Raw genomic sequence first — 19,967 nt, 5'->3', positions numbered from 1 at the left:
CAGGAGTAACTCTAGTTATCCCTTTGTCTAAAACTTGATACTGTGTTCATCTTTATTCTGAAGGTGACACAGAAAAACGTAAACCTCATTAATCTGATTAATTCTTTTAAAAATAAAACACAAATCTTGTAAATAGAGTTAATAGTGCATCACAGCTTTGAAGCTACATAAATTATAGTAAATTTATTTGGGTTCATGAAAAGAAAGAACTAGTGAGGAATTAACTCTGAAGGTGCTCTTGGAAACCTCTTAGCTGTAATGCAAAATGTGAGCACAAGCTCTACTATTCTGAACAGCAAGTTTGTTTATGGAAAACGTTGTGGCAATACGAGCCACCTATTTGTGTTGGTTCATATCCTTAAGAAATTAGAAATGAGTCTATAAAAACTAAATTTGGTTCTTTCATTAAAAAAGAACTGTGTAATTGGGTCACAACACAAATTTTAAAAGGTACAAAAACATAACAGTACTACTTTTATAAGAGGCAGTCTGTATGCAATTCTGGATTGAAGTTGCTGTAGCAGCGAATACTGTGCTAGCTTTGTTTTGTTAAATGTCATTAGCAACTTAAGGTGAGTGCTGTTGTTTCATGGAACTCTTGGGAAGTATATTTGAACTAAATTTCTTAGTCTGCAATTATTCTGCTTGTGTTTTTCCATTAATTAAAATATGGATTTTTTTACCTTGGAGTTAATCTAACTTTTTGTTTTGCATCAGTTTGTCACTGAGGAAATGGTTAAAGCTTTCCTATTATAAACGTTTATGAACAGAATCGCAACACTCTTACCATATATCCTGGATGATTGAGGGGCAAGGCTGGGAGGGTGGCAGGGTAGATTTACGTCATGCTTCCCAACTGGATTTTGGGTTGGTGGAGATGAGAAATAGGAGCAGTGGATTACTGAAGATATGTATATGATTGTCCTTTCGTGTCAATGTTTTGGGGGCATCAGCTAATTTTTTTCTCTGTTAGTCGATTTGCTGATGTAGATTTTTCTCATTTTGTGGACTGTGGAAAGGTACTTTCAATAGATTAATAGATTTGTAATGCCAGAAGGGACTGTTTGTTCAAGTCTAGTTTGACTTCCTGCTTAACACATGCCATAGGATTTCCTTGTGTCAGTTCCTGCCTTGAGTCCAGTAGCTGTGCTTGAATTAAAGAATAGCTTTTAGTAAAACAGCCAATCTTGATTTTAAAAATGGCCAGTGATGGAGAATCCACCACAACCCTGGGTAAGTTGTTCCAATAGTTAATCCCCCTCAGTGATAAATTCAGACTAGAAATACGGCCCAAAGTTTTATCTGGCTTCATTTTCCAGTCATATAATAAGAACGGCCGTACTGGATCAGATCAAAGGTTCATCTAGCCCAGTGTCCTGTCTTCCGACAGTGGTCAATGACAGGTGCCTCAGAGGGAATAAACAGAACAGGTGGTAATTCATCCCCTGTCGCCTGTTTCCAGCTTCTGGCAAACAGATGCTAGGGACACCATCCCTGCCCATCCTGGCTAATAGCCATTAACGGACCTATCCTTCATGGACTTATCTAGTTCTTTTTTGAATTCTGTTATGTTGCTGTACCTTTTTTCTGCTAAGTTGAACAGCTCTGTTATCAAATTTCTGTTCCCCGTGTAGATATTTATAGACTGTGATCAAGTCACCCTTTATCTCTTCAATGAGCTATATTGAACTCTTTGAGTTTTGCTATAAGGCATGTTTTCTAATCCTTTAATCATTTTTGTAGCTCTTCTGTGAACCCTCTCCAATTTGTCAATATTCTTGAAGATAGAATTAGTGATACCTCTGCAAGCCAAATGCAACCGATTTTTGATGGTGAATAGTCTAACATTTTTTTTGCAGCGAATATGTAGCCATAGTTATCTTAAGGAGTGGGGGAGGAATTCCTATTAACAATCCTGGTGGAGACAAGGCACTGTCATTTTTACTCCACAGTCAACCACATGGTAAAAACTAAACAGTGCCATATCTCCATTATGATTTTGTAGTGGAATAGGTAATGTGCATCTGCTATCCTGTGGTAAAAATGCTCCCTTTTTGTCTGAGACAAAGCTTGTATGATTGTCATATTGTAAAGAATTCCCTTAATATGTTCATCTTATTCATGTTTGCTTGTAGCAACTGTGGGTAAGTACTGTACTGTATTTTTCAGAGTATAGTCGAGCTGCTGTTTCTATGACAAATCTTTGATCCTGCTTTGCCCATTCCAGTTCCTACAGTGTTAAGAAATTTGCAAGTCATATAATGTACTCACAGGAATGCTCAAGAAAATGCAAACTTCTGTAGGTTGCAAGGTTTGACAGAAATTGGTCCTGTTTTTTCTTAATTTATAAAAGTGTGATGGGATAAGCTGTCACATTGAATGCTGAATGAAGACTACTTGAGGGATAAGTGGCTATTAAGTTTGATTTGTGCAAGAGTTTGATTTGTGCAAGAGTTTGATTTGTGACTTTTTTTGTTTGTTTGTTAAGCTTTGGTTTGATTTACACTAGAAAATCAGGTTGGTTTAACTAAGTTGGTCAGGAGTGTGAAAAATCCACATCCCTGAGCAGTGTTTTTAAGCCAGCCTAACTCCCCATGTAGATAGCCTAGGGTGACAGAAGAACTCTTCAGTTGCTTTAGCTCCGCCTCTAGCTCTTACCTACCCTGATGAGAGAGACTTTCCCGTCAGCATAGGTAGTGTCTATACTGAAGTGCTACAGTGGCACAGCTGTGCCACTCTAGCATTTTAAGTGGAAACAAGCCCTTTAACTAACTGCTTTCCCATATAGAGGGTAAATCTCTAGTCCCATATGATTAACTGAATTAATTTCTTGTATTTAAGTATCCATGAAATAGAAAAATCTCTTGACCTTTAGTTGCTTTTGCCCCATGAAATACAAGCAAACTACTAACTACAAAAATAAATTCAGCAGAGTCCTTGAAGCCAAGAAGAGGAAGTGGAGAAGCCACCTCTGCCAGAGATTTCAATCTTCAGTGCACAGACTCCATCCACGTCTCTCCCAAACCCTCTGAAAATAAATGGGATTTGCAGCATGCCTTGCAGGTGGACAGATGTGGGCTATTCTGGACAAGTTGAAGGGAGAGGAGTGAACTCAGAGTTCAGGGCCACTTCCAGATAGCATGCTGCTAATAATAACTTTCTTTCTTTTAAATTGAGGGGGCCTCAGCTTGTGCTTATCTGCTGACCCAACTTTTGGTAATATGACAGAAGGAGGGATGTGATTTCTCAAACTGGCAGGTCCCATGTCTTTAAGGCCATAATTGCAATGCGTATTAGCTTGGTTCCTGGCTATCTGAAACAGCTTCTCCCTCCGCACTGTTGTGACAGTTCAAGTCATCTGAGGTACTTGAGCTCCTTGTGCTTAAATTTGCGTGTCTGAGGGTCAAGGACAGGATGTTCTTAGTGGAGTGTCTTCAAGTCTGGAATTTTGTTTCCTTGCTGGGCAGAAAGCAAGACCTGCTGTCAGGCTTTTGCCTAATGGAGTGGATGAGGAGCTGATGTTCAGTTTTCTTGTGCAGTACTGAAGCATTGTATATGCATCCATAGAACTTCCTTTGTATTTGCATTTTGTAAATAAACAAAGCTGAGTTTCAAATAACCCTAAAGTTATGAGTAGTAGAAACAGAAGGGGCAGGGCTATTAAAAGAAATAAGCAAAAGGGGATAAATGTTGAAATCTAGTGAGTGACAATTAACTTTTGTCAAATTAAATAAAACAACTGGATGACATGCTAAAGGTGAATGTAAAAGAGGGAGTCATGCAACAATGAGAGCTGCTGAATCTCTAGTTGCAGAAAAATGAGTTCTTTAAATACATATGGCATGGTGAGCCATAAAATATTGTTCCCAATGTAGGAATATACAGATAAGACCCAGACTGGATCCCTGGAGATGACATAGGCAAAATATTCACACATCCCATTGAGAGAAATAGAAACTTAAAACAGGTCCAAATGATGCCAAGTAAACAGCTCCTAGGGATTAGTCGGAGTGGAATTCAGTTTTTCTGATAATTGACTAGTCTCAGTAGAAATAATAAAAGTGCATAATATGAGCAGATATGGCTCACCTAAGAAGTGTACTTTGGACAAAAGCCCAGTTTGGGACCACAAAAAGTCTTAAATTTGATGAGAGTTTTGGGGTAGCACCACAGATACCAGTTACAAAATTAAACCCACTTCTGATTAATCTGTGACTGTCAGCTTTGTCATTGGATTATGTTAATTATTTTTGACTTTTAGGAGAAACTTACTAGTAAGGTGCATTATTTCTATGATCCAAAGATCTTTAAAAATTAAAAAGAGCCAAGTTAGAGTGGTTCAGAACGTATTTAAAAAAACCCCTTTTGTTAGAAGGTTTGCTTATTAAATCGTTTTTTGGTAACCATCTAAAATAAAAAATAGCAACAAATAAAAGGCAATCATTCTCAAAGCTAGATATTACCATGTGAGGATTTACAATATTCAAGAATCATTCAAATGCTGAAGGTAACTAAATTCTCCAAGTTTTTGAGTATTCTCCTATAGCCAACAATAGAAAATTATCTTAAAAAACCCCAAACAAACTTTGTGCAGCCTGTTACTGTAGGAGAATTTATTTAAGAAAATTGATTGGAAATCTAAAACAGGTGCATGTGACTCTGGAGCTACTGCTTTTATGGATATCAGCCTCAAATTACAAATGTTAAACAGCAACAGTTTGAATCTGTTAGTCTGTGTTTTCTGTTAAAGTTTAACAGCCACCTGCAAGTGCTAACTTACGCAAATATACCTGTTTTACCTTGTACTCCCCCAAATGCCATTTGCCTATTCATCTGTTGCTTTTTGTCAAAGTAAATTGTGAGCTCTCTGAAGTAGAGTTTTGTTTGTAACTGTCTGATACAGTAGGGAGCCATAATCCTTAATTAGAATCATTGGGTCCTACCACAAATGAAATCACTATTAAATTAGTGAAATGATTATGAAAAACGGGGCATGGATTTGCGCTATTGCAGCATTTTAAAGCCAATTTTCCTTACGTGCCAGGAATTCCTAAACTCTGTGAAAAATGTCAGATTAGAAAATGTCCTACATAAAGGATTTTTGAGTAAAGGGGAATATAGCAAAAAACCAAAACCTGCTTTTTTCTTTTTTAAATGATCACGCTGGAATCTTCTGCAGTATCACGAATGTGGCAGTCAAACAATCCAGTATTTCACCAGCTCATTCCCTAGATACTGAGGTGTTTAACTATGTAGAGTCAGACTATTTGTGTAATACTTTGAAATTGATTTGGGATTTGGCACTGCCTTTATAACCATTGTATCACTGTTGGATAGGAATCCGCCAGCAAGAATTTTAATTAATGCTATCTCCTTCCCAATTACTTTCTCCACGTATGGAAACCAGACAGTTACCACAACTTCTGCACCTCCTTGAATTAGTGAGTTGGTTCTTTGTCCATTACCACTAAATGTGATTTGACTGATGCCTCTCAATGTGGATATATTTAGATTACACTTGCATTTCATACAGTATATGTACGTGCACACACATTCCCTTACTTCATTTTATTTTTTGGCAGAAACCATTTTATTTTCTTGCAACTTATTACAAATTGAGGGAAACAAATCAGTGGTCAGGAGGTGGAGTGATACTATACCTCTACCTCGATTATAATGTGGTCCTCGGGAGCCAAAAAAAACTCACCGCTTTATAAGTGAGACCGCGTTATATCGGGTTTGGTCCGGTATGGCATACTGGCAAGAGCCAGTATGCCATGCTGGACTGGACTGGGCTGGCTTCTGCAGTGATTTAAAAGGCCTGGTGCTCCAGCTGTGTGCAGTTCTGGACTCCCATGTTTAAGAAGGATGAATTCAAACTGGAATAGGTACAGAGAAGGGCTACTAGGATGATCTGAGGAATGGAAAACCTATCTTATGAAAGGAGACTCAAAGAGCTTGGCTTGTTTAGCCTAACCAAAAGAAGGTTGAAGGGGGATATGATTGCGCTTTATAAATATATCAGAAGGATAAATATTAGGGAGGGAGAGGAATTATTTAAGTTTAGTACCTATGTGGACGCAAGAACAAATGGATATAAACTGGATACTAGGAAGTTTAGACTTGAAATGAGACGAAGGTTTCTAACCATCAGAGGAGTGAAATTCTGGAACAGCCTTCCAAGGGGAGTAGTGGTGGGCAAAAGACATATCTGGCTTCAAGACTAAGCTTGATAAGTTTATGGAGGGGATATGATGGGACAGCCTAATTTTGGCAATTAATTTGGCAATGATCTTTGATTATTAGCAGGTAAGTACGCCCAGTGGTCTGTGAGGGGATGTTAGATGGGATGGGATCAGAATTCTCTGTAGTAACTCATTCTTGGGTGCTGGCTGCTGAGTCTTGCTCACATGCTCAGGATTTAACTGATCGCCATATTTGGGGTTGGGAAGAAATTTTTTCTTCCAGGGCAGAATTCGGATATAACGCAGTAAAGCAGCGGGGCTTGGGTGGTGCTTTGAAGGGCCTGGGGCTCCCCGCTGCTTTACCGTGTTATATCCAAATTCGTGTTATATCGGGTTGCATTCTCTATGGGTAGATATGTATGTAAAAATGGGCCAAAATGTTAAATGTGGACATTGAAACTTAAAAATATGACTTGCTATGCAGAATAATCAGGACTGATACAGGATTTATTATTTTTGTCCAATCATATGACAGGCCTTTAGGTAGTTCTAAGGAGCCTGGAAGTTTACTAAGTGCTATTTAAAATCAAATGACCTGTTTCCTGAGTGAGCAGGCATTCTTTGTCCAATGTATAGATCGCTGTTTGTTCGCCAATAGTGGTTTACTTGCTGCTCTATAAAAAAGGCCTTTGGGTAATAGTTAATTGTAGTCCATTCACTAAAAGAAGTATACCAAATTAAAAAAAATGAATTATTGCACCACTAAACGACTGCAGGAATTAATCATCCTTCAGTTCTTGTTATCCTTCTATGCCATTTTAGACAGTATATAAAAGTTATCCTTCTGACAGATGAGGAGATACAAGAACATTGCTTTTTTTCTTGTGACTTTACTCCTTTTTGAAACTATTTATTTAGGAAGTTTTAACAGCCTTACATATGTTTGCTATGTGAATATCAAACAAAATGATGATCGTTATGACTGTTGTTTTTTTTTAATTAGAGAAACATTATGTAGTAATATCAAATATCCCTTGAACAGGATGTTACCACATTACAGAGAGAGCATCTTTACCCCATCCAGGAGATGTTGTTTCTGGTGATTCTTATTAAACTGAATGAAACTACTGACTCTGCTCATCAGTGTGCTGTTGTCTTGCAAGAGGGTAGTTACCACTTATTCACTACTCAAAGTCTGAATACAGAAGTACTTGTTTGTCCTCTCTCTAATTTGCTGGGTTCATAATTGATAACTTTTCCATAACAAGCTTCTATGGTTTTTTTTTGGAACCATTCTGCTGTTTTCGGACTGTGTTCCTCCTTTTTCATTGAGATGCTATTAGTAGTCTCATCGTTATTAGCGGATGAGAGATGATCGAGCCTATATACGCCTCTACCCCATATAACGCGACCCGATATAACACGAATTCGGATATAATGCAGTAAAGCAGTGCTCCGGGGGCGGGGCTGTGTACTCCAGCAGATCAAAGCAAGTTTAATATAACACGGTTTCACCTATAACACGATAAGATTTTTGTGGCTCCTGAGGACAGCGTTATATCGGGGTAGAGCTGTGTATATATGTAACTCTGTTTCCTAATGGATCAGAAGCCATTGCTTATACTAAAGTTAGTTTTCTATATGAAACATCTAGACAAGTTTTTAATTTCTAAATAAGATAAAATACTTAGAACACCCTGCCAACCATATGTATTTCCTGGCTCTCCTAATCTTTAAAACTCAATGGTTTGTGGTTTGAGTTGAAATCTGGATAATTTGCAAACATTAAACATTGGTGAAAGGAATCTTCTCTAGTTCTAGCCCAAATCATAGCATAGCCTTTGCAGAGCAATAATTATACCTTTCTGGAAGGTATAATTTTTTTTTTAAATTTAAACCCTGGTAATCTAGCAGTATATACGCTGCCACAATTTTCTTGCGGAATAAAGATCAAGTGTTTGGGTGAATTAGAGCAGGGGTTCTCAGACTTCATTGCACCATGTCTCCCTTCTGATAACAAAAATTACACGTAACCCCAGGAATGGGGAACCGAAACCAGAGCTCTGCCACCCCGGGCTGAAGCCCTCGTTCTTTGGCCCTGGTCGGTGGGGCTTGGGCTTCAGCCCCGGGCCCCAGCAAGTCTAATGCCAGCAGTGGTGACCACATTAAAATGGGGTTGCAACCCACTTTGGGGTTCTGAACCACAGTTTGAGAACTGCTGGATTTGAGCACCCCTAAACCACTGTTGCTTTGAGTTGTCTGGTTTGATATTACTGCATAATTGGAACAACTAGTACACCCTGTTAATGGGTGCTTACAAAGTATCTCTACTCACTCTTGGTCTTTTCTTATTTCATATAAGTTCTAATGTTCTTTGCATTTCTGCTAGTTTTATCTAAGACGATTATAGGAAGATTTTGAAACAAAAAAGATATCTTTGGCAAAAAAGTCATTTTGACTGACTTTTCTACCTAACCATGAAACTGTATAATTTTCTCTGCACTCTATTTTTTTTTTCATTTGCTAAAGTAGTGATTTTGACATTGAAATTATACAGCTCTTCTGGTTTTGTTTTATATTTGAATCCCCAGGTATTTTATAGAACTTGTCCATTTGTACTGAAATGTTTTCTGGAGGGATGACTTTTTTTAGAGCCTAGCGAATATAGAGCTAACATTTCAGGTTTGGCATAAATTACTTTAAAGCCAGGAATTTTTCGTTTAGTTAAAATACTATGTCTTCAGAATATAAAGCTAATTTCTGATGTGTCCCTGTAAGTTTTATCCCTGTGATGAATTCATTGTTGCTTTTCCTGTGTAAAAGGCTCCACGGCTAGTGCGGAAAGTAAAGGAAACAATGGACATCCCTGCTTAGTTTCCACATGTAATTCAGATAAAATGTAACCCCATTGATTCAGTTAACAGTTTTATAGCTGGTATAAGAGAAGTTATCCATTTAAGGGACTGGGGGCCTGTGAATTTACGGTACAGGACTTCAGACAGAAAGTTTCACTTTATTCTATCGGAAGCTTTCTGTGCATCAGGTGAAACAAGAATGCATCTCTTTTGATGTGGCACCATGAAAGATTCCAAATACTCTGGGAATATTATACGACGCTTGTCTATCAGTTAATCCGATTTGATCCAAGTTTATGTAAACTGAGAGCATGGACTGCATTTGTTAGCTAGTACTTTTGCTAAATTCTTAATCAGGATTCAGCGGTGACAAGGGCCTATAAAGAGCTGCATATGGTAAAGTCTTTTCCATCTTTAGGGAGAGCAGCAGTAGCTTCTATCATGGATTAAGTTCCTCCCTTAACAGAATGTCATTAAAGGTACTACAGACCTGTTTATAGCTCTTTAAATATCTTGTCAGAATTCTGCTGGGAAGCCATCAAGTTCTGGAGTTTTACCACTCTTCATACTTACGATTGTTTATAAGAAGACTTCTCCTATTTCTTTATCTAAAGCTTCTTTATCTGTTTTGTTTATCTTTGGCAAACCAGCTACTTGCAGATGTTCTTGAATCACTTCATAGCTTGGAATATGTGAAATACAAATGTCAAAGCTGATTCCCCACTCTGGCACTTTGAGTGCAGAAGGTGGTGGCCCCCAAGGATTCTAAAAGTTAATACTGGCCACTCCAGGCTCGTATTAAACTCCCAGGGTTACAGCTTTTCTCTGACCTTGGATGGGTAGATGCTGCCACCACCCAAGTGCAATAAAACTCCTTTGGACCCAGGAAGGTGCACTTGGGAATTCTTCCCTGTAGGGTACGCTCAAGCCCCTCCCCCCCATGAGCTGAGAAAGAGAACAAAGGAATTAAACAACATAGGCACAAAACTCTTAGGGGACACAACCCCCCAATCCTGTTCTTAAAGGTAAATTTTTTTAAAAAAACAAAAAGAAAATATATCTGGAACATAGGCTATTGCTTAATTATTATTTGCTTTTTTTAAAAATCTAGCATCGAGAATTGTTTTCTTGAGGTCCATCTTAAGGATTACAAGCAAAACAAAAGCACCTGGCGTTAGCACAGATAAGAGAGAAACCTAATTGCGTCTTCCTAGACATTCCCTGATCTACTTACATATCTGGGGTTTCAGATAAGTAGTTTTGAGGTATGATTTGATGATTTTTTCATACGTGGTTTAAAACGTCTTACAGCATTGCTGCTCTGTGTCTCCTCTCTCCGAAGAACAACAGACAGACAAAGGGAAAGTTCCCCCCACCCCATCTTAAAAAGTTCTAGCCTTTCCATTGGCTCTTTTGGACAGGTGCCCACTCCCTTCCTTTTACCTCTGGGCTTTTTAAACCCTTTCCAGGTAAAACAAGTGAAAAACAGCTATTAACAGGGATTTTGTAGCTGGCTGGGTGTCCATGAAAGGAAGCTGCTTCCCCCCTTCATTTATTACAACACAGGTTTTTATAAGAAGCAGGAAAAACTGCACATATTTCATTAGGGTATGTAGCCATCTTTTGCTGATTGTTCTTAGTTGGTGAAATAATGTATTGCTCTCATCTCTTTAAGCATTTGGTCCAATAACTTATCACTTGATTTCCTTTTTCATAAAATGTATGCTTTGAGACAAGTCTTCAAACAGAAAGTTCCACTATATTCTAGCAAAATCTTTCTCAGTGGTGTCTAAACATTGTTTCCTCCTGATTAATATACTTTCTTAAAAAGGTTAAAAGGAATTCATAAAAACCAGTTCATCTCCTGTTAGTTTTACTTTTTCTTGAGCTCTTTCAAATGAGGCTCTGCTTATCAGCTGACCCTTAAATATTACTTCTTGCTTCGCTTTATATTTGTCTTTATCATTTATTTGATAGTGTTCAACAATATCCTCTTTAATTGCTGCAACTGGATCTTTGACCTGGAACAGCAAACAGTTAATTTCCCATAAAAATGATCTTTGGGATCCGTCCATCCCTTTTAGCAAATATTACTTTGGGCATGAGCTGACCATGTAACGGCACCAATTTCTGCAGACTATATCTGCTTTAGTAAGGATTTAGAGCAGGGATTCTCAAACTGGGGATCACGATCCCTCAGGGGGTCGCAAGCTATCAACCTTCACCCCAAACCCCACTTGACTTGAAGATTTATAATGGTGTTAAATATATTTAAAAAGAGTGTTATAATTTATTGGGGGGGGGGGTCGCACTCAGAGGCTGGTGATGTGAAAGGGGTTGCCAGTAAAAAAAAAAAAAAAAAAAAAAAAAAAAAAAAAAAGTTTGAGACCCACTATTTTGAGATTAACATTAAATCTATTCTAATATATAAACGAGGGTCTGACTAACATGTATAATCCCATTCCCGTGGGTGCAGTTCTCTCCAGCAATCTGAGCAACTGAGTTGTTATAGAAAGGTTAATGCTGCACCTGTTTCCTTCTCTCCTATGCTGTTGTCTTCAAATCTGGGACAGTAAGGAATTTGGTGTACAGTAGAAGTCTCCTCCAAGTATAATTTCCCTTCTCCAAAATGTAATATTTTAAAGAAATCTTTTAAAAAGCTTAGAGCTTTTTTCTTTTGATTGGGAGCATACACTGAGCCCTCTGTTAATATTCTACCAGTTGAGTCCTTTAGAAACTGTCCTTCCTTATCTTGAAATTGATCTTTAATCTGGAAAGGTACGTTTAAAATATTCTGCCCTTATTGGGTTTTCTCCCTCTGCATTTTCAGGCAACTTCTTAATTCAAATGTTTTCTTCTCTATTTTCTTTCAGATTTAAACTGCATCTCTCTCTCCTCTCCATCAGTGCCAAACCATTCTGCAGCTCTGTCTCTCCATTGTTTCTCTTTGGCCAGTTTTTAACACTGATTTGAGAGATTGAATTACTGTAACTTCCCTTTTTTCTGCTAGAATCATAGATATCAGATCATTTGTCTTGGCCTTAAATTCAGATCAACTCCCTGCTGTCCACCTTGGTGCTCAGTTGATTTTCTTTGGCTTTAGTTCTTCCTGATGATCTGCCGTGTCCTCACTTGGAGTCAAACACTCTTTGCGGTATCCTTTAAAATTTTCAGATGTTTTATGGAGGGTCCATCAAGTGCAATCATGTACTCTGCTTTCTTGGGAGGTCACTGCCCTAAACCCACTGGTGCCCAACCTTATCACAGGAGGGCCACATAAACCTCAGCACAACTTTGAATGTCCATAGTGGGTCAGACTAATGGTCCATCTAACCCAGTGTCCTGTCTTTCAATAGTGGCCAATGCTAGGTGCTTCAGAGGGAATGAACAAAACAGGTAATGATCAAGTAATGCATCCCCTGTTGCCCATTCCCAGCTTCTGGCAAACAGAGGCCAGGGACACCATCTCTGCCCATCATGGCTAATAGCCATTGGTGGACCTATTCTCCACACTGATGAATCGGTCCTTTAATATATTATATTCATAAGGCCTGCAGCCTGCTTCAAATATTCTTGTGGGCCATGTACGGCCCACAGGCCGTAGGTTGAGCACCCCTGGCTTAGGCAATTGATGTAACCAGATTACTTTATGTCCTCAAACTCAGGCTTCAGGCAACTATCTTAGTCCATCCCTGTGCATATTTTCTAAACATTACTCCAGTACTGGACTGTCCGGAGACTCCTCACATGTTGATCTTTCTTCCTGTTTCTGGTATGTGGAGAGAGCTACTCTTATTGAATGACCCTGTTAAACTTCTCAATTAACCTTTTTTTCTTTAAGCTTTTACATAAACTTTCCCTTCTCCAATATTTTATACTAGTCAATATGTGTAGAGTTCCTCCTACATAGCAGATGAAGAGATAATAAATCTTTTTACATCCTCCTCCTTTGCCTACTAGGGGCTTCCCAGGTCAGAGAACTCAGCTGGTCTCCAACCTGAGCAAAGGAAAAAATGGAATAGGATGACTTCTGTCCACTGAGGTTCAAGCACCTAACTTGGTCTTTGTGCCTCTTACCATCACATATTCATATATCTGTCTTTCAACTCAAAATAGTTCAGTATGTTAAATTACAAAGGAAGACACAGTGGTCACTGGTATCTCTTAATACATGGGAAGGCAATGCAGGTTAAGCATTTTATGAGACTTCATGTTCCGTGCATCAGTCTAAACCTATTGACGGGTGAAGGTGACTTTTTAAATTTGAGGGTGAGATGATTTTTTAATTTCCCCACTGTGGCAAAACTTGAAAGCAAGCTAGCAGCTCCATTGCTCTCCATTCCAGTACTTAGTGTCTAACAAATAGAAGTATATTTTATCTAGATTATACTAAAATGATAGTGAAATGGTTAATGTTATCATAACACCTCACTGGGCTTTAAAACTCGTGCCCCGTTGAGGTGAATGAGACAGTTCATGCCTCTCTAAGTTAAGGTCTCAAGTTGTCAGCAGACTTGGGTAAACATAAATGCATTGGTTTTCATCTATTTCACAATTTGGGATTATCTTCACAACTGCAAGCACTAGAGGCTTGACTTATCTTTAAAAAAAAAATTAGATTCTGCGACACAATTATGCAGCAAATTAAAAAAGAACAACTACATAGCAACTTAAGTAGCTTCATAAATGCATTGTTGACAGGACCATATGTGTTTGTGTTCAAACTATAGGAACTATTGGCTAAAGTGTAGTAGTTTCTCTGCGAGTTAACTGTTTTGGGTTTAAAAATTAGTATTGTAAACATACCTTTTTGTGTTTCATTTTTTAGGAACATTTTAGTGGACAAGCCTAATGATCAGTCTTCAAGGTGGTCTTCAGAAAGCAATTACCCTCCCCAGGTAAGCATTTTAATTCTACATTAGTACTTAGCCCTATTGTGGCTTCCAAAGGCCCAAATTTTAAATTGCAATTTATATTACATCTTGACTATTATTAATCTAAACAGTTGGGTTATTCATGCTGGTATTGACTGATAGATCTGAGTGATCTGATACATAAAATGTTACCTTTCTTGCAGCTTTTCTGTCTCTGTTCTTGGCAGGATTATTTACATTTCCACCTAGGGCATGTTTGCCTACTTGGTGTTTTTTTTTTTTTTTTTTTAATGCAGTTTCCTTTTTGGGGCAGAATGTCATGTTACCACAAGTGAATTTAGCAGGTATCTTTTTATTCTTCATTTCAGACTTCAAGAATAAAACTAAAAGTGATTCAAGTTCTGCTGTCATTGAGCTAATGGTGGGAATCTGCCATGCAGGCCCCATCTCCTCAGCACCTTGAGGAGCTGTGATAGAGTTCCTGTGCTCACCAGTCTTGTTTCAATGAATATATTCTGTCCTCTAGAATAGACCACATATCCTCCATGTTCATCGCTTACACTGCCAGACTTCTAAACACGTAAGCGGTTAGAAACCGTAAATTGTATTTTGCGTTCTTTTGCCTGATTACTATTCTAGAACGTGGTTCTGCTTGTTCACTTGTCTTAATGTCACAGCTTTAGTGTCTAAGTCATCTTTCTGCCATGATATTTTGGTTTCTGGAACTTCTGAGAGAAGGAAAATCTGTTCATCCTATCACTTCTCTTTCAAAATATTTGTTTGGCTTTTTCTCCAATAAATGTAAGCTTTCCTGTTGAACGAATAGATTTGCACATTTGCAAAATCTGCTATTCCTCTTACCTCTTAAACAGTCTAGTAATATTGGTAGAGTGTGCTCCTTTTTCAGTCTTCTGGGACCACTTTAAGCTCACAGATTTTGTCCTGCTTTATATATAAGGCTAAGATTGTCACAGAAGTCACAAAATCTGTGATTTTGAGACCTCCATGACATTTTCTGCTTCCACCCCAGGGTGGCCGCTGTTGGGCGGCAGTGATGCTCACCCAGAGTTGCTAGCCACTGTGGGAACAGCAGCGGAGGGTGCTGAACTCCACCACATTTTGTCAGTTACTTTTAGTAAACAAAAGTGACATGTCTGTGATGTTTACTGAAAATAACTGTGACAAAATCTTAACCTTACTTATATGACCTCAGGGTGCTTTTGGCTGCATTTATTTACTCTGTTTTCTAGCCTGGTTGTTTTACTCTGAGTTTACATTTTTCCTCATCTAGGCAACAAGAGATTTTCTTTTTTCCCCCAGGACCAGTACTATTTACAAACTTCCTTGTCGCTTTTACTTCACTAGATCACAACTTCTGTATCTTTTTTTTTTTTTTGTTTTTGATTTGCTTTTAAATTCATTTATTTAGCATATAATGTACCTGCTGCTACACAGAGATTTATGAATGTTCATAATGTGCAGCAATAGTAACCCCTCACTTACCCACCCAAGAAACATCAGAAAATTAATCAGAAGAGAAAATGCTGCAAGACTTAAACTGTGTGGGGCAAATGCGTGGCTGGAAAGATGAATGTTCTGTTTCAGTCTGAAGGCTAACAAACATGAACAGGACTGACAGTATTCTACAGCAGTGAGATCATCCAATGTGAATACCTTGTCTCCAGCCCTCAAGTCTAGAGCCTTTCAGCAAAAGTATTTTCAATGATCTCTGTTGGCACAAAAATTCATCTACAAAAACTCTCCCGCACCACAAGGTTTTGAAGTTCAGAAAACATTTCATAATGTGTGCAGTTGTCAAAAGCTGTGATGAAGAATGACTCCTTTTGGATCCTGTTGGTCAAGATTTCTGTTCAGGGATTGCTGTTTAGGTACATGCATGGCCACATCACTGTAATATGAGCACCTGTTCTGGTTTTGGGGACATCATTTTTTACCTATTTGGTTGGTTGGTTATCTCTGTGTGTTGTCTTCTGACTTCACAAGGCCAGAGATTCAGGGAAAACCAAATAAGGCATATTTCTCATACCAACTTCCTCTGATCCCCAGGACTAGTACATCTGCTCAGTCAGTTTAAAATTACTTGTTTTTTTAATCTTGTACAGCACAAATGTGTTGGTTTGGAAATGTAGAAAAAAGTTTTGTTCCCCACTTCCAAGCAATCTTAATCCATCCTAGAATGGTTACAAGGTAATGAGTATTGAGATTGAAAAATAACTTCCTTGATAGCAAACCATCTTCTACTTTCTCCCTCCTTACAGCCTCTGTGGCAGGCAGCATGTTATTACTTTGTAATATCAATTAATAAGGAAATGTCATGTGATATATTTAGAGCATTCAGCCTCACTTTCTTTCCTAGATTGTTTGGCAAGAATCTAGTTCTCTGCAACTGGAGACTCGTGTGTCTAACATGGCTTCGGGTCAAAAACTGTTTGGTTTGTTTGGTTTGTTTTGAAATTAAGCTCCTTTCCCTTACGTGTGTTTCCCTTTTAATTCTACAGCTCAGATCCTTCAGAGTTCTTGACTGACTTAGGTCACCTTTATTCTCATTGTGAAGGTTAATTAGAAGTTTACTCTCACTCCTTCGTTCAGAACAGACATCAGTAAATTGAACATTTAGCCTCCTAATTTCATAACTGTCACTTAACCCCCCCCCCCCACTAAGAAGTAATAATCTAACCATAGGGTCAGATTGGAACCCAGCTAAGTAAGAACCATTTCTTAAGCTTAATATGGTTACTAAGAATGTAGGGACATTTTCCTTTATGCCTAATAATTCTCAAAGGGGCGGCCTTTCTAACAGGTAGTAAAAAGGGATCGCTGGTTTGGGGAAGGGATAGTCTGCGGCGGGGGTGGGCAAACATTGTGGCCCGAGGGCCACATCTGGGTATGGAAATTATATGGGGGGCCATGAATGCTCACGAAACTGGGGGTTGTGGTGTGGAAGGGGGTGACGACCCCAGTTGGGTGTGCGGGTTCTGGGATGGGGCCAGAAAGGAAGATTTCAGGGTGTGGGTTGGGGCAGGGTTTTCGGGTGCAGGTGTGTGTGTGTGTGTGTGTGTGTGTGTGTGTGTGTGTGTATGAGAGGAGGGCTCTGACTGGGGGTGCAGGCTCTGGGGTGGGAATAAGGGGTTAGCGACGCAGGAGGATGCTCTGGGCTGGGACCAAGGGGTTCGGAGGGCGGGAGGAGGCTCAGGGCTGGGGCAGGGGATTGGGGCACAGGAGGGGGGCAGAGGTGCAGGATCCAGGTGGCACTTCTTCAAGCAGCTCCTGGAAGCAGCAGCATGTCACCCCTAAGTCTCCTACATGGAGCCCAGCCAGGCCTCTCTGCACACTCCCCTGTCCTCAAGCGCCACTCCTGCAGCTCCCATTGGCCATGGTTCCCGGCCAGTGGGAGCTAGGGGGACAGTGCTTAGGACAGGGGCAGTGTGTGGGGCCCCCTGCCTGCCCCTGCACATAGGAGCTGGAGGGGGGGACATGCTGCTGTTTCCAGGAGCCGCATGGAGCAAGCAAGCCCCCAACTCCACTCCTTGGCTGGAGTACTGGAGCGGGGCAAGCCCTGGACCTCACTCCCTGGCAGGAGCTCGAGGATCAAATTAAAACATGTGAAGAGTCAGATGTGGCCCGTGGGCTGTAGTTTGCCCACCCCGGTCTACAGTGAGCTTTTTTTCTTTCTCTGACGCGTTTTGCCTTCATTTTGTTAAGCTCTGTCAAAACAGTGGATTAGTTGGAAGTGAGCTTGATTTTTCATATGAAGTCAGCTATTAAGTCAATTTAAAATATATTTTTCTCTTGGCTATAGTTTTTATTCAGACCTCCTAATAAGATCAGGATACCCCTTATGTGTAGACGTTCCTCTGTGCAAGTCTTGAGGAGGGTTGGTGCATGCGTGTGTGAGAGAAAGATTGACATGGTTTGGCACTGGGGAAACTTAGTTTTGTTCCACTCTGCTGTTTGTCTTTATGCTTAGCGGACAACCTATGAATCTCTTGATATGCCTGTAGTGAAATAAATTTTGGCATCAGAATTCTGTTTGTTGCTAGGCTGAATTCCGTGGGACTCTCAAGACTTGCGGCCAATATATCATCAGTGTGGAATGGTGGATCTGAGTCACAAACCCAGTTTTCAGAAAAGAAATAGTTTAACAGGTTCTTGTGTAGAGTCTAAAGCAAGAAAATTCTTGTGGACAAACACAGTCTAGTGAAGTAAATGTTCTATAATGTAAAAACTTCTTTTGATAGCACTTCATCAGATATGTGTATCCACCCAGGTCATTGCCCAGCCAGTCCCACTTCTTTCCCTGCACCCCAGCTACTTATCAGATCCATCTCTTGTCATCTCCTTCACCACTGCTGTGTTGGGTCCCTGTCTCTCCTCCTGGCTCGTAATCTGGTCTGTTCTACCTGCTTTTTACATGTGCAATCTCCAGTCCCTGTGCCCCTCACAAACATGCTTGTTCCAATCTACTCCCACTGTAAATGACTTTTGTTCCCTCTGCATTTGAATTCAGTGGCTTACTGCTTGGGGCCAGCAGGGTGGTCACTGAGAGCACAGGAAAGACTTGCTGATTTTAGTTCATGCCCTTGGACCACGTATGACCTGCAGTTGCCTAGCAATTGCAGGGAGAGTGCTGCGCAGCACAGACGGCATGTTAGGGAAATTAGCTATTAAAATGAGAGTTCCTACTGAGTGGATTTTTACAGGGATGGCGAAAGGCACATCCTTGATTTAAAGACTGTCTGTCTGTCAAATTTAAAGTCCTGCTTGTTAGGATTTTTCAAACAACTTATTTTTCACTAGCTTCATTCTCAGAAATGGCCAAACGGTTTTGACTGAAATTTTCTGAAATATTCAGATGGAGGCAGGCAGCTGGCATGGAAAATTTCAGCCCAGACGGTTGAAGTTTGGCTAAGTTATAAGCAACTAAAAACAGTCTTCTATTGAAAGTGTTGGGCAGCTTTAACTGGATGCCCACGAGCCCTGCCTTTGATAAGCTGGGGAGAGGAAAATTCTAAATATATTTTATATCCATGCCTAGATATTACTGTAGTAAGGGGTATAGAAATAAGAAAAACAAGTGCATGTAGATTGTGGAACAGAAACTCGGAGTGTAGCAGAAGTCTTATGGCCTAATTTTTCAAAGGTGTTGAGCGCAATAGGTACTGTCGAAGTCTATGTAAACTGAGGGCTTAGCACCTTTTTGTCATTGTCTCCTTCCTGCATTCCTACATGTTTGTGAGTAGAGCATCTATTCTCCTAAAGCAGTCTAGAGTTCACATATATGGGGTTCATTTTATCTACCATTGAAATCCAACTAGTTTTGAGTTGGAACACAGTTTTAACTGTATAGCAAATTGCCAAAATTACTTAGGACAGGAAGTGAACTATGCTGTACCCAACTAAAAAGTGAAAGTAAAGCTTCCCTTTCTGTGATATAAGTTCTACTGTTTTGCCCTAATTATAGTTCAGACAGACACCGCTCTGACACATTTTAAAAAAATGCCATGGGATATTTAATAAACTGACTTCCTGACTAGAGCTGGGTGAAAGTTTTTAGATAAGTAGTTTAGTTGCTGAAAAGTGCACTTTTGGGTTGAGAAACTATTTGTGAATGCATGCTGAATAGTTTCTATTAAACTGAAAAAGTCATGTTTCAGTAATGCCAAAATAATGCCAGTGACCATAATATAATAACATTTAACATTCCTGTGGTGGGAAGAACATCTCAACAGCCCAGCACTGTGGCATTTAATTTCAAAAAGGGGAACTATGCAAAGATAAGGGGGTTAGTTAAACAGAAATTTAAAAGTTACAGTGACTAAAGTGAAATCCCTGCAAGCTGCATGGATGCTTTTTAAAGACCCATAATAGAGGCCCAACTTAAATGTATACCCCAAATTAAGAAACACAGTAAAAGAACTAAAAAGAGCCACTGTGGCTTAATAACCATGTAAAAGAAGCAGTGAGAGATAAAAAGGCATCGTTTAAAAAGTGGAAGTCCAAATCCTAGTGAGATAAATAGAAAGGAGCATAAA

General features: G+C 39.4%; 1 protein-coding gene across 2 annotated transcripts in view; it reads left to right on the top strand.

The window, feature by feature from the left end:
• The window catches only part of MKLN1 (muskelin 1), a 205,056-nt gene that overhangs the window by 16,580 nt on the left and 168,509 nt on the right, over window positions 1–19,967 (top strand). For both annotated transcript variants that reach the window (XM_075063794.1, XM_075063800.1), the window contains one exon: window positions 13,869–13,938. In XM_075063794.1, the coding sequence (XP_074919895.1) occupies window positions 13,869–13,938 (70 nt within the window). The remainder of the gene's footprint in view (window positions 1–13,868; window positions 13,939–19,967) is intronic.

Source organism: Chelonoidis abingdonii, chromosome 1 (assembly GCF_003597395.2).
Source record: "Chelonoidis abingdonii isolate Lonesome George chromosome 1, CheloAbing_2.0, whole genome shotgun sequence".
Taxonomy (NCBI): Eukaryota; Metazoa; Chordata; order Testudines; family Testudinidae; genus Chelonoidis; species Chelonoidis abingdonii.
Note: the sequence above shows the minus strand (reverse complement) of the source record. Positions and strands in the feature narration are given on the sequence as shown.